Here is a 26,149-nt window from a genome sequence, read left to right on the forward strand (position 1 = left end):
CTGTGTCTGGCCTGCTCCTGCCTTCTCTGGGCAGAGGGCATACTTCCTGCTAGCCTACCCAGCCCCAGGCTCTGGAGAGAACTCCACGGGTGAGCAGCAGGCCTGTTTCCTGTCTCTGGACCCACTCCATCTGCACCTGCCTATCAGGGCTCCCTAGAACCTCACTTTGCCCACAGAAGCTGGGTCTCTGGGGATGGGGAACCAGCACCCAGACTGTGCCCCCCAACTTCTGTAGGAACTGCATTTTGTCATTTGCCACCGGTAACACACCATGGAGTGACTGAGCAGCCCCTTCAAGACTCTGATCCAAGATTTCTGCTCTCCTAGTTTCTTCTTTTCCTCTGCTGCACCGCACCCACTGACCGCGGGCGCGCTCACTCGCGTGCACGCGCTCACACACCTGCACATGCGTGCGAGAGCACCCAGAGCGTCGTCCTTGTCACCTGCACGATCAGAAGCACCCCAGTACCCCCAGGGGGTGCGGCAGGAAGGTGGGGGAGGGACGGAGGGACAGGGGGCAGGGGGAAGGGAGCACCGAGATGCCTGCCCCCCTCCCCGGGTGCTCTCTCCACCTTCCCCTTCTCATTCATTCAGAACTGAAGGCGCCCCAACACTTAACAAGGAACCCCTGCCCCGCCCCGACACCCCACCGCTTCGCCTGTCGTCCTTTACACCGGTTTTTACACCTGATTACACAGGGATTCTTTGTACTGGGGGCAGACGGGGAGGAGAACCTGGGGAGGGAAGAGGGCGGAGGGGAGGGAGGGAGGGAGGAGGGGAGGGAGGAAGAGACAGCGAGAGAGAGAGAGAGCGCGGGAGCGCGAGCCAGCGGAGACTCTGGCCGCTGTCGCTAGAGGAAGGGAGTGATTAGTGGCTGGGACTGGAGGGGGCTGGCAAGGGAAGACACAGGATGGCTTAGAAGCCTCTGCCTACAGGACCTCACGGGCAGGGAAAGACTCTAGACAGAGTCCAAGGCTGCTGTGATGGCTGAGGCTGGAGGGTCCCCTCAGGGGCCCTGAACGCGTTGGCACTGCCTCTCAGGGACACCCTGGAAGTTAGCATCAGTGGGACTTGGAAGCTCTGATCTCAACAAGTAAGTTGTCTTCTTTCCTCCTCCGTTTCTCCCCAGCTCACCGGTTCTGGAAGGCAGGACGGGTGTTCTTAGGGTGCCTGTTGCCCTGGCACCTGTCTTTTACCTGGCACTTGCCGGTTTGGGAGCCACGGAGACTGGGAAGGGCTTCGGGAGGGGAGGGTCCAGAGTTCCGCCGGGGAACCTGAGATCCCAAAGCCAGCAGGCTGCCCTGGGCCAGGAGTTTAGCCTTCAGAGGGCTGTGAACACCATCGCTGTGTCTCTGGTTCTACAGCAGAGATACCCCGGCTGCTGAAAACCCCCATCAGTGGTGTGGGGTTGGGGTGGGGGGGGCGTTGTTCCCCTGGGCAGCAGCTCTGTCTTCAAGTGGGGGCGTGGAGAGCCAGGGCGGGCAGCGCTCCCCCCCTCCCCCCGCCCCCAGCCTTAGATCCTGGGCTTAATCTTGCTTTCTTTGAAGTCTGGCCAAATTGGAAAACACGGCCTTGCTAATTCTGCCCTCCTGCTGCCCGGTCACTTCCTCCATATCTCTTTAAACATCTTTCAAACTGTTCAGAAAGGCCAGGGGTCAAAGCTCCAAGGGAAGGGCTGGGAACAAGGGCATGGCATCCTTACTCCGTGCTCCCAAACCTGTGACTCCCTGGAGAGTGGTGATGCCCCTACTCACCCAGGGCTCTCCTCCCCGGGTTCTGGGGCAGCCCAAGCACTGCTGGTTCCTTGGACTAGCTCTGGCCAAGGGGTCTGTGCCAAGCTCCTGGCTGGGCAAGGCTAGCCCAGCACCAGTCCTGAGGGTCCTTTCAAAACCCAGCAGATCAACAGGCATGTGAACATCTGCTTTGTGTCAGACTGTGCAGGACACTCTGCTCTCTTCCGATCCTTTTCTTGGAGCAGGTTCATCATCCAGGTTCTGCCGATGAGAGAGTGCAGCTGAGCAAGGCTGTGTAACTTACAGAAGCATACAGCTTACGAGTGAGATTCCATTTTTTTTTTTTTTTTTTTTTTTTTTTTTTTTGCCTTTTTAGGGCTGAACTTGGGGCATATGGAAGTTCCCAGACTGGGGGTCAAATGAGAACTACAGCTGCCAGACTATACTGCAGCCACAGCAACGCAGGATCCAAGCCATGTCTGTGACCTACACCACAGCTCACAGCGATGCTGGATCCTTAACACACTGAGTGAGGTCAGGGATCGAACCCACATCCTCATGCATATGACTTCAGCTGAGTCACAATGAGAGCTCCCACAAGTGAGATTCTCACCTGGATCTGGCTCTGAAAGCTACCTCTTTTTCATCACTAAGAGTACACATCACAAAGTACTTCTCCATGTGGGAGAGAGGCAGGGAAAAGAAGCTAATATGTATAAACCAGGCACAGAGCCGGACACATTCATGCCCATTAAGCTGGGTACCAGTCCTTGTGAGGGAGGTGGCCGTCTCACCTGCTTTATAGATGAGAAGAAAGATTAGAGAGCCCTGAGCATTAGCAAGTGGCAGAACCATTAACTCCTTAAAAAAAAAAAAAAAAATATATATATATATATATATATATTTTTTTATGGCTGCACCCATGGCCTGTAGAAGTTCCTTGGGCCAGGGATTGAATACGAGCTGCGGCAGTGACAAGGCTTTAACCCTCTGCATGGGGCCGGGGATCGAACCCATGCCTCTTCATTTGGATTCAGTAACCCAAGCTGCTGGGATTGGATTCTTAACCCACTGCGCCACAGCAGGACTCCAGAGAGCCATTAACGTCTAAATGTTTGTCCTCTGGCTTCAAATCCAGTCTTTCCAATGTGTGAAGTTCTGAAGGTGTTCTGGCCTCTCCACTTTCACAACGTGTCTTCAAAACCAAAATGTAAATCTCAGCAGCTGGCTGAATAAGGCCCCCGGGGGCTTCCTAGAATCTGGTGGGAGAATCAAGCAGAGCCAGTGGCTTGGGCATTAGCGAGAAAGGGCCTTGGCTGAGCTCTGACTTGAGAAGCTTAGTTGGCCTGACTTTGATTTTCAGCTATTGATCAGACCTGAGAGAGCCTCACTCCACCTTGAGAGGAAGTGTTGGGGTGCAGAGGGTGTGCTTCTTGGCAATAATTTAGGGGAAATCATCACTTATTGAATACTTCCTGTGGATGGTAGGCATTTTATGCTTGTGATGAGATTCTGTTTTTTCTTTTCCCACCCAGTGTGTTTCCCACCACTCCTCCTTGCCTTGCCTCATCCTGCCCTACACCACCCTGGACCCAAACAATCTAAAGCCAAGTTCACAGAGTAGAGAGCTAGAACCTAAGGCAAGAAAAAGACAAGTCTTCTCTTACCTTGGGAGGAATATCTGGGGGCATTTATCAAATGTTTATTATTTGTCAGGGCTCCATTCATTAATTATGAGATTGATAATAAATTGCTACAACAGGAGTTCCCTACGTGGCTTACTGGTTAATGAACCTGACTAGGATCCATGAGAATGCTAATCCCTGGCCTCGCTCAGTGGGTTAAGGATCCGGCATTGCTGTGAGCTGTGGTGTACGTTGCAGACGCGGCTTGGATCGTGCGTTGCTGTGGCTGTGGCGTAGGCTGGCAGCTGTTGTTCTGATTCGACCCCTAGCCTGGGAACTTTCATATGCCTTGAATGTAGCCCTGAAAAGACAAAAAGAAAAGAAAAGAAAAATAAATAAAAAGAAAGAAGTTTAAAAAAAATAAATTGTTACAACAGCATAAATCATTAGAAGAGCACCAGGGCCACCACTGAAAAAGGAAACAGCCTGCAGAGAAATGGTCTGTGCTTTCCACAAAGGCATGGAGGAATTATTTGTCCCCCAAAACTAGGTTCTGGATCCACAGCCCAGCTCTCCAACAGAAAGAGCATCACTCAGACCCAGAGCCTCCTGTCCTCTGCTGGCCATCCCCCAGCAGCCTTCCTTGTTTAAGTCGTCTATGTTACGGGGGCATCCCTGGGGCCCCCCTGCCTCCTCTGGCAGTCAGATCCCATTGGGATTCCCCAGTCTTCAGACTCGTACCAAGCCAGGCAGAGCTCTTCTTTCTGTGGGTCCAGCAGCATCAGTGTGGCTCAATCACCCGAATTCTCCCCATCAAGGCTGTGTCGTGAGATCCCCCTGAGGGTTTTTTGCCAGCGCCCCTGGTTTCTGGTCCAGGAGACACCAGAGGTGCTCCAGTGGCCGATGAGGATGCTGCCCTGAAGTACAAGGGGCAGGAAGTGCCAGCTTACCATCCTGTCCTCTCTCCTGTTTGCTCCACAACTGGCCAGGCTCTCAGGGCTTCCTGGGGTCCAAACCCCCAGCAGTGTTCTGTGCCTTCACGTACTTGAAAACTGGGTCTACCTCTGTTTTATTTTGTTTTTAAATTAGTTCTGCAACCATTGATATGCTCTCCTAGCATGTGTGGCAATATTTAATTTTTGAAAAACTTGAAATGTGATCATTGGCGCAGGGAGGGTTATATGTTTCCCACTTAGGAGAATTAGCAAAAGTCTGCGCTTTCTGAGCAATCCTGTTGAATATTTTGGCTGCAGATGGGAGAGTGATGGGGAGAAGGGCAGGGCTCGGGAATGGATTAGGTGGTGGAAAGGAGCCATTTTTAGATTAAATGCTCACTGTGGCTGAGCTCCAGCCTGGCTATTGAGAGCCGAGGCCCATCTTCAGTTGTCTAGGAGGCTGTGGTCGGCCATGGAGGAATTATTTGTCCTAAAGACAAGATAAGGAGAATGGGAGTTCAAAACGCAAAGCATTGTAGACAGATATTTGGGGGGCGGAGGGAATCCTGAATGTATTTTTCTGAGACCCCTGGAGTGACTTTCTCTGAAATGATTTTACCTCAGAGGGGACAGTCTCCCCTTCCTGAACCCAGGCTGCCAGGGGACCGAGTAGTGGCCTCTGCCAGGGCCGTTCGGCTTATCCAGTTCCTCCTACCTTGACATTCTGATAAGTGAGCTATTCTCGGCCACAGAGCCCAGGACGGCAGCGACACTTGCCAACGGCTGTGTTGAGCTAAATGTCAGAGCCAGACTTTGACACATGACCCTGGAGATCCCGGCTGGTGTGTCAGTGTTCAGTTCCATCATCATTCCAGACCAGAGCAGGCTGAGGCGCAGAGGTCAGGGATTGCTGACCAGTTTGGCAGGTGGCAATGGCACTTCCTGGTCACCAAGGGTCAACCCATATGGTGGCCAGAGAGGCTGGTGGAGGTGGGGGTGAAAAGGCACCAGGGTGGGTGGAGACTGTGACAAGGACAACCTTTCAGCCCCTCATCCTCATCTGCCGAGACCTGGATGTCTGGGGCTGCGTGTGCTGCCCACCCCATCTCTGCTCTCACATTTCAGGCTCCCAGACTTAAAGTCAGGTAAACCCTAAGGCCATCATCTTTGATTTCTTGCTGCTCATAAAGGACAAGAGGGGCAAAGGGAAGAGCTGTCTGGGAGCCGAACCTGTGCCCTGCATCGTGTGTTCAGTCTCTCTCCTCCCAAGACCGGACTGTTGAACGCTGATGCACAGAGCTTGGCCGGGAGGAGGGTCACAAGAGCAGCAGGGACGAGGTGCTGCCTCTGCCCCAGGGAGCTGCCATCCAGCAGGGATAACAGGTGCCCAGGGTCAAGGGACCTTACCAACTAGGCTGTGACAGCCAGTGCCCCTGGACCTAAGGGAGTGAAAGCCCCCTGGTCCTCCATCCCGTTGCCTCAGTCACTTAGGAAAGTGACTTTTATGGGATGAACTTAAGAAGTCACTTATGTACTCCTTTAGAAATGTGTATGGAGCTCCTGTCATGGACCAGATCTTGTGTAGGAACTTGTAATAGAAGGTTAGGTCATACACACACCCTGCCTGCCCTGCCCCCAGCTGTCTCAGAGGACTGACTGGGAGTCGGGGTGATGGACAGATGTGCCCATGGACACATCACAGCATCAGGAAGCACCAAGAGATGCAGAGCATCCAGGAGGACCAGGGAAGCCTTCCCAAGGGGGCTCAAAAAACCACGTGGTCCTGGTCACTACCTGCATTGTAAGTTGTGAAATAAAGATGATTTCTTCCATTTTATTCTTTTTCAAAACTGTTTCCCCCTATTCTAGTTCCTTTAGCTTTCTACATAAATTTCAGAATAATCTTCTCTGTAGCTACCAAAAAATCTCATGGGATTTTGATAAGAATAGCATGAAATCTACACATCAGTTTGGGGAGAACTGACCTTTTTACTGTGTTGCATCTTCTCATCCCTGAGCATAGTGTGTCTCTGTTTCTTTAGATGTTCTTTGGTTTCTTCCACTGGCATGTTGTAGTTAACACAGTTTTTTTGTTTTGTTTTGTTTTTTGTTTTTTGTCTTTTTAGGGCCATACCTGCGGCATATGGAGGTTCCCAGGCTAGGGGTGGAATCAGAGCTGCAGCTGCCAGCCACAGCCACAGCAACATCAGATCTGAGCTGCGTCTGCAACCCACACGACAGCTCACAGCAATGCCATATCCTTAACCCACTGAACAAGGCCAGAGATGGAACCTGCGCCCTCATGGATGCTAGTCGGGTTTGTTAACTGCTGAGCCACGATGGGAATTCCAACACAGTTCTTTTTGATTTACCATGAACGAACTCTGTGACCTTGGGAGTATCTCGCAGTTCCCCAGACCTACATTTTACTTTCTGTCAAATGGGTGTAATGGCATAGCAAAATCAGATAAGACAGACTTCTTGCCCTTCGCTTGATGAGTCTTTTCTCTGTTCCTTCTTTTCTTCTTTCCAACTCTCTGTGCCTTTTTCTTTTCACCCTTTGTGGTCTTAACCTCCTTTCATGCTCAGCCCCTCACTCTCACTCGTGTCCTCTTTCTCGGATTCTCTCGGCTTCTCCTGGTCACTGTTGCTCTCACATTTGTCGTATTCCTCTTTATCGTATCTCATGGGAGGATGCAATTTTCCTTCCTTACCCAGGGCCAGTGGACCTGGGTTCAAGTCCAGACCCACAACCCTAGTTTGGGGGCGGTTTCCTCACTCTCCCCTGTGCCTCTCTTTCTTCATCTATGGTTGGGGACGCAGCGTCTGTCTCACATCTTTCTGAAATGATCAAATAGTCAAGACAGACAAAGCATCCAGCATGCAGTCTGGTGCACGGTAGTCCCAGTGGGCTTCTGCTAGAATTACTTGGAGTTTACCCATCATGCTCAGTCTCTGGTCCTCTCTCACGGATTCCCTTACCTTCTGTCACCATCCCATCTTTTTCGCTTGTATGAAAGTCCATTTGTATTCACATTATCTTGCTTTCTTGATTCGGGCTTCTCTGCCCTCCTCCTATGCCATAGTCTCTGATTGTCATTGATAAATTGGCACCAGCCCAGGAAATTGGTCCCTGGGGATATAGAGAGGAAACAAGTGGTTTTTCATTTTGATGTAATTATTAATCTCCTTTATTATTTAATGCAGGATTCATGCTCACAGGGCATGGTTATAATGAAGAGAAGGTATTATAACGCTTTTGCTTTCAGAGAGATAGCCGGCTTAAAGGGAAAAGTACTGGATAGACAGATATAAATGTGGGGAAAATGGAAAATGAATTAATTTGATTTTCATGCCCTTTGATTCGTGATTTTTCATACATCTTCTGTCGGGGGGCTGGGAGGGTGGATCTGGATTGTGGCGGGTAAGCCCTGGCTGAGTATTAGGATGCATAAATGCAAGGACCCACAAGGAGCCGCAGCAGTCCACCAGGCAGGGCAACACAACGTTCCATCCTAAGCAGATGGGAGCCAAACGGGTTGGGAACCTTGGTCACAAGCTTGCAGGCCTGTTCCACGGATGTACTGCTCAAGAACTAGGTACTTATAAGATGCTAAATTTCTTGAGAAGTACCTGTGATGAGGCCTTTCGGTTCCATAATTCATACCTCAAATTCGGCCTGATGTTTACCCTTTTAAAAATTAGTGAGTGTATTTGGACTCACTTAGATATATTCAAATAGATCTCTGAAAGACCATTAAAATGGTCTTTCATCTCTATATTTCCTCCCAAGAATCGAACTCCACAGGCAAAAGCCGGGGCTGTCTGCTCTCCTTTCAGACAAGAGCTGTCTTTAAAAGCCCTTCAGTGGAATGCCGTTTCATCCTCTGTCCTTGCTTTTTATCTGTACTGTGAACTCCCAGTGTTCTTGTGCCTTTCATGACAAAGTCAGCATAGGATTCGTCCACAGCTCTTCAAATAAGGTTCGTGTTTCTCTCCAGATACCAAAAAATAACGCACGAGGCTTTATCCCTGCCTTAGAGACTCCTGTGAGGAGGCGGTCCTAGTGTGTAGCTTGGTCTGGGCTGCCTGAGGCTCTGAGGGCCCGGGTTTACCTTTTTGGCACCGACCGGTCCCTTCTCTGTGAAACCACCTTCTGGACCTATTGTTAAATCTTCCAGTGCTGGTATTACCCCAAACGTCACCAACTGCGTTTCTGTGTCTATAGTGTCATCATCATGGGAGTGAGTCAACCAGTTGTCCTTGGACTGCAAGCCAACTGTAAAGTGAGGGATTTCCCGTCAGGGCTCAGGGGAAACGAACCTGACTAGCATCCATGAGGATGCAGGTTCGATCCCTGGCCTCCCTCAGTGGGTTAAGGATCTGGCATTGCCATGAGCTGTGGTGTAGGTCACAGACATGGCTCGGATCCCACATTGCTGTGGCTGTGGGAGCAGCCAGCAGCTAGAGCTCCAATTCGAACCCTAGCCTGGGAACCTCCATATGCTGTGGGTGCAGCCCTAAAAAGATTAAAAAACAAAACAAAACTATAAAGTGAGACTGAGATAAGAGGATTCTCATGAACCAATCCAAGAGTTCTGAAAGGCCACCCCCTGCAGAGGTGCCAATTAAGATTATTATTTCATAATAATTCCGTATAGTAATAATACTGATGTCATTTCATACCTCATACCTATGGGTAACCATGGGTAACAATTCAGATTTGGTGGCTGAGTGCCTTTTACTGGTATTCAGTGAGATAGAATTTTCCTGATAAAAGGACAAGTATTTCATTGACACCCCGCTTCCTGGGGCTATTTCCAGCTTTTACACAGGAAAGAGACCCAAGGTAGGGACCTATGGAGTGACATGTGATTCAAGGCAAGGTATATGGCCAGGAGGCTTATAATTCAAGACCAAGGTCACACTCGGTCTGGGACTCTGGACTTAGAAGGATGTCAAGTGGAAGACTGGAAGTGCTGGGTTCTAGAGTCAGCCCAGTGTCAGAGCAAGCAGTTTCTGCTGCTTCCCAGCCATATGACCTACCTTCTCTGAGTCTCAGTCTCCTTATCTGTATAATGGGCACATTGCACTTATGCCCCAGTGTTGTCAAGATGATTAGATGAGTTAACAGACATAGGCACCTGGTTCAGAGAAGAGAACAAACACACACAGACACACACACACATAGTTCACTTCCAGGGCTCTTCCATAAAGAAAAATAAATAAATCAGCATAACTCTGTGCGGGAAATAAGTTGAACACGTGTTTAAGACAAAAGCAAAGTGAGTGCAAAGGGTCTGGGGGAGCAGCACAGGAGATAGATGCCCCTAGCAAGCTTGCTCTGTTCAGGGCATGTCCAAGTCAAACCTAGGGACAGCTGACCCACTCTGGGAGCAGCCGCAGCCCTGCATCCAAACCCCCACCTTGACTTTGCTCTGAGCAATAACACCACCCAGCTGAGGGACCAGACTCAAGGGCATCCCAGGATGGAGCCACAGGATGCCTGAGCAGGTGGACCTGGGAGTCGGTTGTGGCTCCCCAGGGAAGGTCATTCTGAATAGCTGGACACAGCAGGTCCCTCATCCCCTAAGCCTCCTTGCCACCTTACACAGCGGCTCCCTGGCAGCAACCTCAGCATCTCAGCAGTCAGGACCATAGGGCGCAGGGACCTCACAGTGATGAAGGGTGCCGCCCTGCACAGCCTCTTCCTCCAGCCACAGGGTCCCAGCTCCATGTTCCACTGAGAGTGCCTCACCCTTCTGCTGGCACATGTTCCCCTCATGCAGCCAGGGACAGTTTTGCATACCAGATGGAGGGGTGCCGACTTTGGCTGTGGCAGGCCTCAGCAGAGCCCTTTCTCTGGGGGGTTCAGCCTGGAATAGGGCTAAAAGGAGCACATGTTCTCTGAGCCTTTGTGAGCCTGTGATAGCAAGGAGCATCCTGGGCACAAATTGGCACCTGGGGTTCAGTCCACGCCTCTCACAGAGGCCCCCACCCTCTTAGTCCAGGATCCTCTGATGCTTGGTAATCAGCATCCATTATATCCGAGCCAGAAACAGCCTGGGAGGTGATCTGACCCACCTCTTTCCTGGCCTGGCAGCCCTCCCCACCCCCCAGGGTGCTCCCTCCACCTTTTTTCTTCCCACTGGGAACCACTTCTAGCCTCAGTGACATGGAGGACCCAATGCTTCCAGTAGCACATTTGCAAGGGGCATCATTGCACGGAGAAGCCAGGTGGGTAGAGGAGGCCCTGTGAGAAGCGGAGGCATGGTGGCCGCCTGCACCACAGGGGAGGTTGGGTGAGGGGGGGGACAGGGCTGTGGAAGGGGAGACAGGGTTGGTTAGGACCATGAAACCGAGCCTGCAGCCCACTTCCCCGTCTCTTTGCTCTCGGGTGAGTCCGGGATGGGCTTCCTGGCTTCCTCTGTACTGAGGGTTGACAGGCTGAGCTCCTGGCAGACTCATTAGTGCAAACAGGAAAGCTCCGAGGAGAATTTACTGGCATCACCACAACCCAATACCATGCTCGGCATCGCTCAAAGTACAAGCCAACCTGTCCATGTGGGGAAAGAGCCTCTCTTCAACTCGGAGCCCAGAAGTATAATTGGCAGCTGACAGACTGAATCTGACTCACAGATATATTTTCTTTGGCTAGCTCGGTGTTTCAAAAATTGTTGAATTAGTTTTCAACATTGGGGAAAAAAAAAAAAAGAAATTGTATGTCTGGAAGTCTTCATTTCTAGCTTTTCTGGAAAAAGAAAGTGGAAGATCTGGAAGCACCAGCTCCACATTCTTGCATGACAATAATGAACTAGAGCCAGTAACCCTGCCCCCCTTTACCTTGTGGACTCTGCTCACCTCAGTCCCCGCTGCTCCCTAGCGTATTCCCAAAACGCAGAGCAAGTTGTGATTGCGTTTACCCTGTGTTCCTATAACTGCTCTTCCTAGAATCTGCTAGAATAGGAATCACATCTTTTAAAATCTTTTGTTTATCAAAAATATGGAAATGAAGGTGTGAGAAGTCTCATATTTGAAGAAAAAGAAGAGAAAGCACACTGTCTGATCAACAGGCACATGCAGTGTGTCTGTGTTGGTAGAAGCAGCAGCTCTGTTCACCAGCCTCACTATCTGCCAGCAGAGTTTGGTACCAGTCTCCTGGGTTCTGGTTATTACAGCAGGCACACGCTGCCCGGGAGGGACAGGTGTCCACCCCACTCCTGGGATGAAGGGAAGTCCAGCCAGGGTCACCCAGGGTGAGTTTGGTGGCAGCCATTTGGTGGTCTCTGCCTTGGGAAAGGCCCTCATGTCCACACAGTGATGCTTCTGGGAGTGAAGAAGATGCTCGGTGATTACACCAGGGTACCAGATGTTGGCTGGTGGACATTCTGTCTCCTTGGAGCAATTAGGCACCTGTGTGAGCAAGTATTGCTGTGATGAGAAAAAGTCCAGGAGGAACTGTAAACACAAACAGGGCAGGGGTGGGGGTTAGCTCAGTGGGAAAGCGGGAGGGCGGTGGGAAGATACCAGCCCCCCCCAGAGGTGGGGGACAGCCCCAGCTCTGTGCAGCAGCCTGGGCACCAAGGGAAGCCTGGCAGTAAAGCATGAATTGTCTTCCACTCATAGATCAGGCTGCGTCGTAGACTGGCTCCTGGGCCAGGTGTTCCAGAGCTGCATTCAGAGGCTTCTGAGTCAGACCTGCCTGGCCTGTCACTTAATCACTGAGCGGCCATGAGCAAGTCACTAACACTCTGCTTTTGTGGTCTGTACGTGAGGCTGCTAGGATGGACTTCCTAGAGCTGTCTGAGCATTAAATGAGACAATGCATGAAAAGCACCCAGCGTGGAGATGGCCTGGAATGGGAGTTCCGTACATGAGCTTTGAGAGTTGCCCGCTCCTGCATCCTGTGTTAGGAAGGCTCACCTCAGCCCACTCGCTGTGTACCCTCTCCTCCAAGTCTCTCCTGACTCTTCCTCACCCACTCAGGCCAAGCTGAATCAAGAACCGCACCTTAAGGATCTCTCACTGTGGCGCAGCGGAAACGAATCCAACTAGGAACCATGAAGTTGAGGGTTCGATCCCTGGCCTCTCTCAGTGGGTTAAGGATCTGGCATTGCCATGAGCTGTGGTGTAGGTCACAAATGCGGCTTGGGTCTGGTATTGCTGTGGCTGTGGTATAGGCCGGCAGCTATAGCTCCAATTCAACCCCTAGCCTGGGAACCTCCATATGCGACGGGTGTGGCCCTAAAAAGCAAAAAACAAAAACAAAAACAAAAAAAAAACCCTTAGGAGTTCCCATTGTGGCACAATGGGTTAAGAATCCAACTGCAGTGGCTTGAGTCACTGTGAAGGCACGTGTTTGATCCCCAGCACTGTGGATTAAAAGGATCCAGCATTGCCTCAGCTTTGGCTTGGATTCAATCCCTGGCCCAGGAACTTCCACATGCTGCGGGTGTGGCTATTAAAAAAACAACAAAAAAAAAAAGAACTGAGTCTTGAACCCTCTGTCCATCTCTATTGCACCGATGGCCTGTGTGTCCCTATCATTCCTGTGAGCCCCTTGAAGGCAGAAAAAAAGAGCAGGGCTCCTCAGTCTCCGGGGCCCATCGGAACCCCCTGGGCCAGACCCTCCGGGCATGTGACCTGGGCATCCGCATGGAGTCCAGCTCCCAGCTGATCACAGTGGGCATCCAGCATGGAGACTGGCCTGATGACCAGGCTATGTGACCCTGGACACATCCCTTAGCTCTCCTCTCATTTCCCCCTCTGTAAATGGAAGACAGAAGATGAGGCCCCTCTTGAAGGAGTAAATGAAAGAAGCCACGTGGCAGCACAGGGCTGGCCTGGCAGGCACAGGGCCCCAGGGGTCCTCCTTCCTCGTCCTTGATGCTTGAAGGTCTCCTACCTCCTCGGCTCTCCCCACCCCCACCCCGAAGCAGAGGATAACAGAGTTGCCCCTCAGGAGAGTTCCCATCACGCATGCACTGTGCACACACGTTTCCTTTCATTGTCACAGCAGCGTTCCCTCTCTGGCTGGCACTATTGTCATCTCCATTTTGCACAGTAATTGAGGCTTAGAAAAGTCACTTCCCCAGAAGTCAAAGAGCAAGCTGGATAATCTGATGCCTCACTTTTCATCACCTGCTTCCCCGTCTATGGTAGGTTTTTTTTTTTTTTTAAATCTCTACTGTAACATCTAACCACAGACTCACTGGCTTAAAACAACCCCATTGATCAGCTCACGGTTTCTTTTCTCTTTTTTTAAAGTTTTATTGACGTATAGCTGATATACAGTGTTGTGTTAATTTCTGCTCTTCAATAAGGTAATTCGGCTGTACATGTCCACACATCCATCCTCTTTCAGATTCTTTTTCCACATAGATTATCACAGAATAGTGGGTAGAGTTCCCTGTGCTATACAGCAGGTCCCTGTTGGCCAGTCATTCCATATACCTCAGTGTGCATATGCCACCCCCAAACCCCCAGTCCATCCCCCTACCCACCACCTCTCCTCTGGTAATCATAATTTTCTTTCTTTCTTCTTTCCTTTCTTTCTCTTTCTTTCTTCCTTTCTCCCTTTCTTTCTTTCTTTTCTTCCTTCCTTCCTTCCTTTTCTTTTCTTTTTTTTTTGTCTTTTTAGGGCTGCACCCACAGCATACAGGGGTTCCCAAGCTAAGGGTCAATTCGGAGCTGTAGCCGTTGGTCTACACCACAGCCACAGAAAAGCCAGATCTGAGCCACATCTGTAACCTACACCAAGGCAATGCCGGATCCTTAACCCACTGTGCGAGGCCAGGGATCGAACCTGCATCCTCATGGATACTTGTCGGATTCTTTTCTGCTGAGCCACGACGGGAACTCCCATCAAAAGTTTTTTCAAAGTTTTTGAGTCTGTTTCCATTCTATAAATACGTTCATTTGTATCCTTTTTTTTTTTTTTTTTTTTTTTTTTTAAGATTCCACATGTAAGGGATAGCATATGATGTTGTCTTTCACAGTCCTGCAGGTCAGAAGTCCAGGCACCTCTGGTCTACTTTCTCCCCTTGGGGTCTCATGAGACTAAAACCCTGGGGTCAGCAGCTGCAGCTCCTCTGGAGCTTGGGTCCTCCTCCAACTCCTGTGGTTTGGGCAGAATTTTGTTCTTCGTGCTTGTAGGACTGAAATCTATGTTTCCTTGCTGGCTGTTCTCAGCTTCTAGGGGTCACCCACATTCCCTGCCACATCCCCCCTCCAACTTTAAAGCCAGCAAAGGGAATGCCTGTCCCATCTAGTTCCTCTCCCGCTTCTAATCTCCTGCTTTAGGAAAAGCCCCGTCCTTTTAAGGGCTCATCTGACTAGGTCTGGATCAGCCCAGAGGACCTGCCTTTCTTAGCGTCAACTGTGCCAGAACAAAGCCAATCACGGGAGAGAGGAGGCCGGCCCAGGGGGTGTGCAGGGAGAGTTAGGGGCAGGAATCCTGAGGACCCCAAGAATTCCGCCTATTCCCACGAGTCCTCTCGGTTCCTAGAATGCACTCTACTGATTAGATGTTTTGTACCCCCTGCTCACCTTGAGGGTCTTTGGGGGCATTGGCGCAGCCTATTCACCAACCAGTCTTTTCACATTTAAGTGGTAAGCAGTCTAGATTCCTGTAGAACAGGATACAAATCCCTCAGTCTTAGATATAAATATACCCCCTCCATTACTCCTCCTCCAACCGCACCCCATATCCCTAATCTCAGGAAACATGACCCAGCACAGCTAAGAGAGAAAGGAGGGAATCTCCAAGGATGTCTGCTGTTCCCATTTCGCAGTAGGGAACTGAGTCTGAGACAAGACTCCCCGGCCAGGGCTCCCTTCAAGAAGCCCTGCTGGCCCCCAAGGGCAGTGCCTATCAAGCTGCTACGTCCATGACTTTCTAAAGCAACCTCCGCCTCCCCAACACAGAGTTTTCCTCACGGTGGGAGGAGGCGATGTTTTTCAGAATTCTTAATGCAAAGGCCCATTTAAATGGATGTCAGATTCACTAAAGCGTCACCTAAAATCCAGCTGCCTTGGATTTTGCCTCATTCGAGGCTTTCCCCACTTGTGTTTCTGTATCAAAGAGATGAAACCACTTTGCTGGACTTGAAGCTCTGTCTTTCCCAAGAGCTTTAATTGCGTCTCAGCACAGCTGTCCATTCAGGGTCACAGGAAAGGATAAAAGATGAGGAGCCGTGTTGGGCTTGATGAGATTTAATAGGATTTGCTGGAGTCAGGGCCTTTCCTTGGCCCTGCAGACAACAGCTCCCACACTCGGCTGGCCTTGGCCGGGCCAAAGCTTCCTCCCTGTCTCTCTCTCCACAGACGGTCCCACACAGTCTCCGGGGCTCAAAGAGGCAAAGCTAGAATGCAGACTCTACAAGGCCTGGGTCTGTGGTCATCTTACTGCTTTATCACCAGCCCTTAGAACAGGAGTTGGACAATAATAGCTCCTTAATTCGTGCTGGCTGGATAGATTCATAAATTAATAGAACGGATCTAGAAAACCTGATTAACGCTCATCTTCATTGTCCCTGAAAACTCTTTTGACTTGATGGGCCCGCAGCACAGAAGGCCAAGATTTCTAGGGTGGGCGATGCACTTACTCTTAGGCGGAATCTAGGCAGTAGAGGCGCCATGCCTGGCACCTGCCCTGCCAGTCACCTTGAACTAATGCTGCCTGCCTCTGTCTTCCTTTCCTAAAGAGGGTTCTTGTGACATTGCATCATCTTTCAATTCAAGGACAGTTTGCAAATATTTACATTTATACTCCTACTTTTGTTTATTTTCATATATTTTGCCCTGCTTCTCCATAATGGCTCCCTGGGCTTGGAGGAATGGACACTATTATCTGAGGTTTACGGTGGGGTATACTGAGGCAAAGAAAGCTAAGATTGTCTTCCTTTGGCTCCCAGAGCACGCATGGTGGGGGCTGAGCTGGAATCCAGATCTCATCCTGGGTTGAGTGAGTGATGGTCTATGCAGGTGTCCAGCTCACCTGGAGAACAGGTGCCAGCATGCCAGTATCAAGTCAGAGGCAAGCCCCTTTCCCTTCTCTGCTAGATACAAAAAGACTTCAGATCCGGGCTGAGGTGTCCCAGAAAACCTTTTTCCGTTTCCAGTACAGAACAAGGCCCTCTCCTACAAGAATGTATGAAAGTATGTTTAAAAATAAAGAAGGAAACAGTGCAGAAAATCAGGAGAAAGCTGCTTTCAGCAGAGGCAGGGGATGTGCTTTCCGGGCACCTTGGCTAGTGACTCATTCTCGCTGGCACTGAGCCTGCCGCCCCCGCCCAACATCAGAGGCGGGAGTGTCCGGGTCAGCATCCTGAACAGAACCCCCATCTGGGTTCCAATGGGTGGGGTCCCCAGCAGCACACAGAGCCTCAGGATCAGCAGCCTCGCTCCCCATTTCTGGGCATCTCTGGTCAAGTTTTCAGTAAACAGTCTTCTAGCTGGGGCAGAGCAGCATCGTGCTGCGATTCTGCAAAGCTGCACCCACCCTTCCCTCCTGCTTTCATTTATCTTTGTATCTGCCGTGCGGGGGACAGGGAGCAGGTGGCCTCTGCAGGATGGGAAATGGCCATCGGATGTCTGAGACAAATGGTGCTTCCTATGACCCTTCAAGATGATATTTTAAAGGTTACCTTGACATGGCTGCAGCTACCCAGGCAGCAGAGGAAAGGTCTGTCTCTCCGTGCTGGGAGACAGCTTCCTCGCTCAATCAACGAGGCAGTGGGCTGGTGGCTTATAGAATGTTTGTCCAGCATGTTCTCTCAGGCATGCAGTTTCCTGGGAAGGGGAGTACCTGTGAAATTAAGAACTTGCTTTTCAAGATGAAGAAGGGAGTTACCGTTGTGGCTCAGCTGGTTAAGAACCTGACTAGTATCCATGAGAATGTGGGTTTGATCCCTGGCCTCGCTCAGTGGGTTAAGGATCCAGCGTTGCCTTGTGCTATGGTGTAAGTCACAGACATGGCTTGGATCTGGCACTGCTGTGGTGTAGGCTGGCAGCTGCGGTTCTGATTCAACCCCTAGCCTGGGAATTTCTACATGCCATGGGTATGGCCCTAAAAAAAAAAAAAGAAGAAGAAGAAGAAGAAGAAGAAGAAGAAGGGCTGGATGATACCATCCCCAGGACTAGAAGCACCTAGAACTTTCTGGAAGGGGCAACTCATCAGTCTAAGCCTGAGCCTCAGAACCTCAACGTCTGCAGACCGTAGCCTGGTAGGGGCTGGAGTCAGACAAACCTGGATCCGAATCCCAAGTCGGCCCCTTAGCACCCAAGCTTCATTTTCTTTGTGGAGGAATGATAACAGTATTGTCTCAGAGTTCTGTGGTTAGAATTAAAGGAGCTCATATAATATTAGTGTTTTAGCAGGGAGTCTGGCTCAAGACTGGGTGGAAATTGAAGCTGTTGCTGTTGGCTGCTGAGGTTCTCATGGTCCTTCCCAGCTTCATCAGAGTCTTGAAGCAATTTACTTTATTATTTTTTATTTAATGGCCAGACCCAAGACATGTGGAATTTCCTGGGGTCAGGGATTGAATCCAAGCCACAGCTGGGATCTACGCTGCAGTTGTGGCACCAGGAGATCCTTTAACCCATTGCACTGGGCTGGGGATTGAACATGCACCTCCACAGCAACCTGAGCAGCAGCAGTGGGATTCTTAATCCACTGCACTACAGTGGGAACTTCTCTTGGAACTTTTTTTTTTTTGGTCTCTTAAGGGCCACAATTGTGACATATGGAAGTTCCCAGGCTAGAGGTCGAATCAGAGCTACAGCTGCCAGCCTGTGCCACAGCCACAGCAGCTAAGCATCCAAAACCTGTCTGCAACCTACACCATAGCTCACGGCAACACCGGATCCTTTACCCCACTGAGCGAGGCCAGGGATCAAAGCCCTGTCCTCATGGATGCTAGTTGGGTTCATTACCACTGAGCCATGATGGGAACTCCTTGTAGCATGTTTTAAATGTTATCTAATATTGTATTCTTTTTAAAATTATAGTTGATTTACAATGTTTTGTCATTTTTTGCTGTACAGCAAAGTGACCCAGTCATACATATCATATCATACATTCTTTTCCTCATATCATCCCTCATCATGTTCTATTCCAAGTGATTGGATACACTTCCCTGTGCTGTACAGGAGGGCCCCACGGCCCATCCATTCTAAATGTAGTAGTTTGCATCTACTAACCCCAAACTCCCCATCCATCCCAGTCCCTTCTCCCTCCCACTTGGCGACCACAAGTCTGTTCTCCATGTCTGTGAGCCTATTTCTATTCTGTAGATAGGTTCATTGGTGCCATATTTTAGATTCCACATATAAGTGATATCATATGGGATTTGTCTTTCTCTTTCTGACTTACCTCCCTTAATATGAGAATCTATAGTTTCATCCCTGTTACTGTAAATGGCATTCTTTTCATTCTTTTTTATGGCTGAATAGTATTCCACTGTGTTTATGTACCACATCTTTGTAATCGATTCATCTGTCAATGACCATTTAGGTTGTTTCCATGTCTTAATTATTATGAATAGTGCTGCTATGACCATATGAGTGCATGTATCTTTTTGAATTGTAGTTTTGCCCGGATACATGCCCAGGAGTGGGACTGCTGGATCAAATGCTAGTTAGCTCTATTTAGTTTTCCCTAGTAATTGTACCAATTTACATTCCTACTAACAGGGTAGGAGGGTTCCCTTTTCTTTTAGAGCATTTTAAATGTGTGTGAGCAGAATATCAGAAAAACAGTGAACAGAGTACTACAGGTTTCTGGGCGTTTCTTTATTATGTGGCCTAGACTCCAAACGCATTGTATAGCCCTTTCAAAAACCTCGGGGCATTAACGCCCTGTTCATCTCAATTTCTCAGAGGGCAGGGAATTACTGTATCGAAAATGGTGAGTCCACACAGAAATTTGTCATTTTGGTCAGTGCTCAGATGGCCACAGTCTCCCCACTCAGACGATAGGACTGACCACAGGATGAATCAGACACAGGCAGCTTTTTCCTTTCTGTCTGTTGCTAAGATTTCAGATAAAAAGGAGGGAGAGAGGGAGGGATAAAGGAAAGAACATAGACTTTGGCCTGACCAGCTAGAGCCTAAAAATCAGCTCTGCTATTTATTTATTTGATAGCCTGGCTGTCACTGAACCTCTTTGGGACTCATATTTCCTATTTATTTCATTCAGTTATTCAGTGCGTACTTTCAGAGTACATAGTATGTGCCAGGCTATGTTCCAGGTACTTGGGATATATCAGGGAACAGAAAAGACCCAAAACTGAGCCCTGGATGAGCTTGAAGGAGGGAGGGAGATCGGTAGGAATAAGCATGATGCATGAACCAGCTACACTGCGTTTGTACAACAGCCATTACAGGAATTCCCGTTGTGGCGCAGCAGAAACAAATCCAACTAGGAACCATGAAGTTGCAGGTTCGATCCCTGGCCTCACTCGGCGGGCCAAGGAGCTGGCATTGCCGTGAGCTGTGATGTAGGTGGCAGACAAGGCTTGGATCTGGTGTTGCTGTGGCTGTGGTGTAGGCTGGCAGCTACAGTTCCAATTAGACCCCTAGCCTGGGAACCTCCATATGCCGCAGGAGCGGCCCTGGAAAAGACAAAAAGACAAAAAAACAAAACAAAACAAAACAAAAAACAGCCATTACAAGGTCTTACTCCAACAGGTTGTTGTGATAAGTGACAGGCCATGTACAAGACTTGGGAGATACTAGGCATTTAACAAATTGTTGCAGAGTTCCCGCTGTGGTTCAGTGGGTTAAGGATCAGACTGCAGTGGCTCAGGATGTGTGGGTTCAATCCCTACCTCCCCAGTGCAGCCGGTTGAGGATGGCATTGCCACAGTTGTGGTGTAGGTCACAGCTATGGCTCGAATTCAATCCCTGGCCCGGAAACTTCCATATGCCCTATGCGGGGCCAATTAAAAAAATACATAAACAGTTGCAACGACTATTTTTTAAATTGCTCCCAGGTTGCTTTAAATCCTTTAAACATTTAATGTGGAGTTTGCACGTAGAAAGTGTTCATTTATTCATTCAACAAACAACTATTGAGCTTCCTGTACTAGGCACCAGAGATATAGGCAGATAATTTGAGAAAATATGGTCTCTGCCCTGAGAATCCCCCAGGCCACTGCTGGCCCATGTCCCCTGTACACTAGCTGAGAGGCCTTTGAGGGCACGCAAGCAGAGTGGCCTTGAAGCTTGGGGTTTCTGTGAACAGAACAGTCCACCTCACTCATGATGTCTTTTTCAATTCGGGGTACCCAGCCATGGCTGGCGATTCCAGGAATGCTATGAACCAGGACATGGAGATTGGGGTCACTCCCAGGGACCCTAAGAAGATTCCCAAACAGGCCCGCGATTATATCCCCATCGCCACCGACCGCACGCGCCTGCTGGCAGAGGGCAAGAAACCCCGGCAGCGCTACATGGAGAAGAGCGGCAAGTGCAACGTCCACCACGGCAACGTCCAGGAGACCTACCGCTACCTGAGCGACCTCTTCACCACCCTCGTGGACCTCAAGTGGCGCTTCAACCTGCTCGTCTTCACCATGGTCTACACCGTCACCTGGCTCTTCTTTGGCTTCATCTGGTGGCTCATTGCTTACATCCGGGGCGACCTGGACCATGTCGGGGACCAGGAGTGGATTCCCTGCGTGGAAAACCTCAGCGGCTTCGTGTCTGCCTTCTTGTTCTCCATCGAGACCGAGACGACCATCGGGTACGGCTTTCGGGTGATCACCGAGAAGTGTCCAGAGGGCATCGTCCTCCTCCTGGTGCAGGCCATCCTGGGCTCCATCGTCAATGCCTTCATGGTGGGCTGCATGTTCGTGAAGATCAGCCAGCCCAAGAAGAGAGCGGAGACCCTCATGTTCTCCAACCACGCCGTCATCTCCCTGCGGGACGAGAAGCTCTGCCTCATGTTCCGGGTGGGCGATCTCCGCAACTCCCACATCGTGGAGGCCTCCATCCGCGCCAAGCTCATCAAGTCCCGGCAGACCAAGGAGGGCGAGTTCATCCCCCTGAACCAGACCGACATCAACGTGGGCTTCGACACGGGGGACGACCGCCTCTTCCTGGTGTCCCCACTCATCATCTCGCACGAGATCAACGAGAAGAGCCCTTTCTGGGAGATGTCGAGGGCCCAGCTGAATCAGGAGGAGTTCGAGGTCGTGGTCATCCTAGAAGGGATGGTGGAGGCAACGGGTAAGATGTTTGCCTCCTTGGCCCCTCCCCCGCCTGGAGCTCAGGCCTGACTCCAGAATCTTCCAGACTCCATCTGGAGCTTTGAGATGGCCGCTCAACCAGCCCCACCCCGAAAAGGTGATGGGGGGGTGGGGTGGGCAGTGGTATTGCTGTTCAAGATGGCCTGATGAGAGCAGCTAAGGTGCACAGAGACCACCAACATCTGGGCTCATTCCAGACTCTGGACAAGCAGTAGCCCATTGAATGGCCCTCCCACGTGCCCATGAGATAGTTGTCCTTAAGTTACTGATGTGGAAACGGAGACAGACAGGCAAATTATTTGCCTGGGAGCAAGCCCTTCTAAGTCCTAAAGCCAGGATGCAGGTCAAGGCCTGGGGACCCCAAAGCCATCATCGGTTTCTAACAGTGTAGCCTGCCCACCCTCCCATCCCGGAGCAGGGGTCACCCAGAGAGAGTTCTGTGATCTAAGAACTTTGGGAAACACAGGGCTAAACAAAGATGAACTGGTTTCTTACTGTAGGACTTGGCAGTGTCTTTACATGTGATGAACTGCCTCCTGAGGAGAGGACGGGGTGGGTCTTTTTCAAACCCAAGGATCCCCAAAGTCATCGAAGCCTCCAGAGACACCTGTGCCCCAGACTCGTAGGCCCCTCTGGAGCAGGCAGTCCCTTGGCTTCCCTGTGGGAGGGGCTCTGTGAACACAGGGCAGGCAGAAAACAGTGCCCAGCCACTGAGAGCTCTGCACTGGGCTCAGGGAGCCCGCACCCCTGCTGCACCCAGACCGGGCAGAGGAGCTGCCATAAACCCTGTCCCTGCCTCTGGTCCCCCTGCCCCTCCTGCCCTCCTTTCTCTGCCCTCACCAGGAGTCTCAGCAGCAGCTGTGGCCCTAAGGCTCATGCCAAGAAAACTCACCTGGGCTCAGAATGGTACATACTTCTCAAATCTGGCAACAGCACTGGGGTTCTGGCTTCCATCCCATTTCCTACATGTGGAAGCAGCTTTGTGTAGACGGCTGGAAGGGTTCATACTCAGCTCTGTCACTTACAAAGCTAAAGCTTGTCTGCCACACCACACTGCCCCCTAGAACATTTGGGGGCCTGGCACACAGGTGGCCAAATAAGCCTTCCTGGCCTCCAGGGAAGCTGGGTGCTGGGTGGGAGATTCGGCCAGGGGCAGCCACAGATCTTTCCCTTGGGAGCCAGCGGGACAAATTAGGGTGTGAGCAGGCTCCAGGGGCCGGGGCGGAGGGACTGGCTTGGCCATCTGCTGGGGGCTGGAACCTGGCCAGGCAGCATATGGTGGCAGCCAAGGGATCCCTTGGGACCAAGGATGGTCGGGAGGTAGGGATCCTCCTCCAACAGCGGTGGGGGCTTGTAGGTCACGCTGCCCTTGGTGCTGGGCTTGGATCAGAACACAGGCTGAGTTTCTGGGAAAAGAGCTCTACTTCCAGGCCACAAAGAAGGGGTCAGCTCGGAGATGTAGGGGCAACAGGAAGGTGGTGGCTTACCACTGCCCCCACCACCCTCACTGCCACCTAGTGGCCTCTCCTCAAAGTCAGGGTCCTGCTTGACCTTCTGCCTTCCCATGACCTGAGTTATCCTGGATCTGCCAGGAGACGAGAGGGAGACCACTTGCCCATGTGGGCTCTGACCTCCAGGACTTTAAGGGCCCGGTAGCCACATGCACGGAGCCACGTACGGGCTTTGAGTTCAGGCCGAGGTATGACCAGCACAGCTCTGGGTAGCCTGCCCGTGAGAGTTTGGGCAGATTGCTCAGCTGTCAGCAAAACTAGGATAATAATCCTCAGAGGCTCACTGGGGGGGCTAAATGAGGAAACAGAGTAACAGATGTGATGCCCAGTGCCTGCCCCCCCTTTCCAGATGTGCTGGAAGATGGCTGCCAGGCACACAGGTAGGGTCTCTAGCCACAGGCATCCCCCTGCCTGCTCCCAAGAGATGGGACCAAAGAAGGGCAGGAAGACCCCAGGAGATCAGGCCCAAAGCTCCCACGGAGGTCCCATGCCACTCTCTTTCCTGAGACCCCCGAGCCTGCAAGCGTCTGGCCTGTGTCTAGACTGGTCAGTGCCTAGCTTGTACCTCTGCAACTCTGCTGAGCTGAGGATGGGCCAAACGCCAGAGGGGGAGGCAGGGCCTAGGCAGCACCCCAAGAGCACACAGAGTGTGGGGTGTGTTGGGATTGCCTGGCACCAGAGCACACGGAGTGTGGGGTGTGTTGGGATTGCCTGGCACCAGAGCACCTCAACCCTGAGGTCCCTGCCAGAGACGATCCAAACCGGGGAGGAGAGGTGGGGTGGTGAGCTGGAACGGGCATCACCATCAGCTCCCAAAGAGCACGAGCCCCTACCTTTCTCGGCCAAAGGATTGAGTATCATCCTGTGACCCCGAGCATAGACGCTTCCTCATCCATAAACAAAGCTGCCTTCTCTGGAGAGAAAACAGCACCTAAAAATAACACAGGCATGGGAGGGCTGAGCGGACAGGGAACAGAGACATTAGAGCATGCCCAAATCAAGGGGCCACGCTGCATGTGTGTGTGTGTGTGCGTGTGCGTGCGCGTGTGCATGCATGCTCACAGGCGCACCCACGTGTAGGCTTCTGCACATGCAAATCCACCCAAAGCAACCCCTGTGTGTTCTAAAAACCTATCTGCTTCTCTGGGTTCAGTCATTCTGAAGGCATCTTTGTTCCAACCCTTTTCCTGCCTCCTTTCTTATCTCAAGCCTCTAGCACTTAACGCATTTTCAGGAACCATGTCCATAGCTCCAGCCACCCCAGAAGTACCCACTCCAGTCTCCAGGAACCTACTCCAAAGTCTTGCATTGCTCATTTCTAATTTTCTGCCTCCGTCACATCTTGAGCTCCTTCAGGGCGAGGACCACGTGTCTTATTTAGCTCTCTATCTCCATCATGCTTTGCATCAAGTTAGATGTTCAACAAATGTTCAACAAAAGATTGGATGATGATGGATGGATGGATGGATGGATGGATGGATGGCTGTGGCCACTCCTAATACATGTGCTCTCTGTTCACCCAGGCATGACTTGCCAAGCACGGAGCTCCTACATGGACACCGAGGTGCTCTGGGGCCACCGATTCACACCAGTCCTCACCTTGGAAAAGGGTTTCTACGAGGTGGACTACAACACCTTCCACGACACCTATGAAACCAACACACCCAGCTGCTGTGCCAAGGAGCTGGCAGAAATGAAGCGGGAAGGCCGGCTCCTGCAGTACCTCCCCAGCCCCCCACTGCCAGGAGGCTGTGCTGGAGCAGAGCTGGAAGCAGAGGCTGAGCAGGAAGGAGAGGATGAGCCTGAGGGTCTGAGGGGGTCCCGGGAGACCAGGGACTCAGTGTGAAGACTGAACTCTCCCCATGACGTCCCGTCACCGGCTTCTTACAAGTGTAGATACTGCAGGGCTGGGGGGGAGGAGGCGGTGAATGGCTAAATGTGCCATTTGGAGGGTGGGTGGGGCAGGAGTCATTATGTCTCTGTGGGGAGGAGCCATATACCCAGTCCCAGAACCTCCCAGCTCGAGACCTCCCCGAGCAGGTGGCCTTTTGCCTGGACCTCTGTGACACAGCTGCCTCCCCTCTCCCAGTCTGTCACACTGGTGGAGGGCCAGGCCGGAGGGGCGTCCCCACACTGAAAAGTACAAGTGGCCTCTGTCCTCACACATCTCTCTCTGCCACCTGGCCCGGATCACCTTTCTCTTTGAGTATCACAGACCAACTGGCAGCCCCTCCGGGACAAACACCCAGAGAGGGCCATCCCCCCTCCCCCAAATCCCTACCATCCCGGGGCTCGTTGTAGACTCAGGGCAGGAAGCTCAACCTGCTGGTGCTAGGGGGAGCTCACAGACCTTGAGGTTTCAAGTTGATCCAAGCCACATCCTTTCAAACCTGAACCCAATGTATAACCCACTTAGAGAGCCACGGAGCACAAAGCCCCCGCCGACCTCTGCCATTATCTGTGAGGCGTGCGTTTTCCCTCGCCGTGTTCTGTGTGTTAAAGGTAGCCCTGGGAGCATCACTCTCTTTTGGGTGACCCTGAGGCAGGGCCTGGGCCACAGGGCACCTCTGATACATGCAGAGTGGCCCTTGGTCCCTTCCTGGCCACCCCAACCGCACTGTGCCCACACCTCCCCCAAAGCGAGGCCTCCAGCAGTTGGGTCTTCACTAGTGCTTTTGGCCCAGGAATCTCCAAGAAGTGCCAAGCTTCACCGTGCTCTCCTGCACAGCCTCAGAGAGCCTGCGGGGTGGTCCAGGGTGAAAGCTGAGGGTAGGGCGAGCCAGTCGGAGCTGAAACAGGAAGAGGGAGGGAAGAGACACAGAGAAAGGCAAGCAGCTAGAATCTTTAAATAAGCATCATTGCCATTTGTCGCTGATTCCAATCTTCGTTCCCAGGCCAAGTCTGGATGTGAATGGCGCAGGGTGAGAGGTGCCTGCAAGGGCAGCATCAGCTTCGAGCCCAGGCTGAGTGACTCTCAGCTGGTGCCAAGCCCCCTGGGTCTAATGAGGGCTTGGGGCAGGGCAGGAGAGCAGAGATGGTGGCCACAAGAGGCGGGTGGGGGCGGCTGCCACCCGCATCTTGCAAACATGGAGA

General features: G+C 51.4%; 1 protein-coding gene across 1 annotated transcript; it reads left to right on the forward strand.

The window, feature by feature from the left end:
- Positions 1-867: 867 nt before the first annotated feature.
- On the forward strand, positions 868-25,410 carry KCNJ5 (potassium inwardly rectifying channel subfamily J member 5). Its single transcript, NM_214225.1, is given in 3 exon segments — positions 868-1,093; positions 20,587-21,525; positions 24,580-25,410. Coding segments are annotated over 2 exon segments (1,260 nt in total). The 5' UTR covers positions 868-1,093; positions 20,587-20,588; the 3' UTR covers positions 24,903-25,410.
- Positions 25,411-26,149: the final 739 nt, after the last annotated feature.

Source organism: Sus scrofa, chromosome 9 (assembly GCF_054392235.1).
Source record: "Sus scrofa isolate SSC_HxYL_T2T_F1_AM1 chromosome 9, Sscrofa_HxYL_maternal_Yorkshire_Landrace_v2.0, whole genome shotgun sequence".
Taxonomy (NCBI): domain Eukaryota; kingdom Metazoa; phylum Chordata; class Mammalia; order Artiodactyla; family Suidae; genus Sus; species Sus scrofa.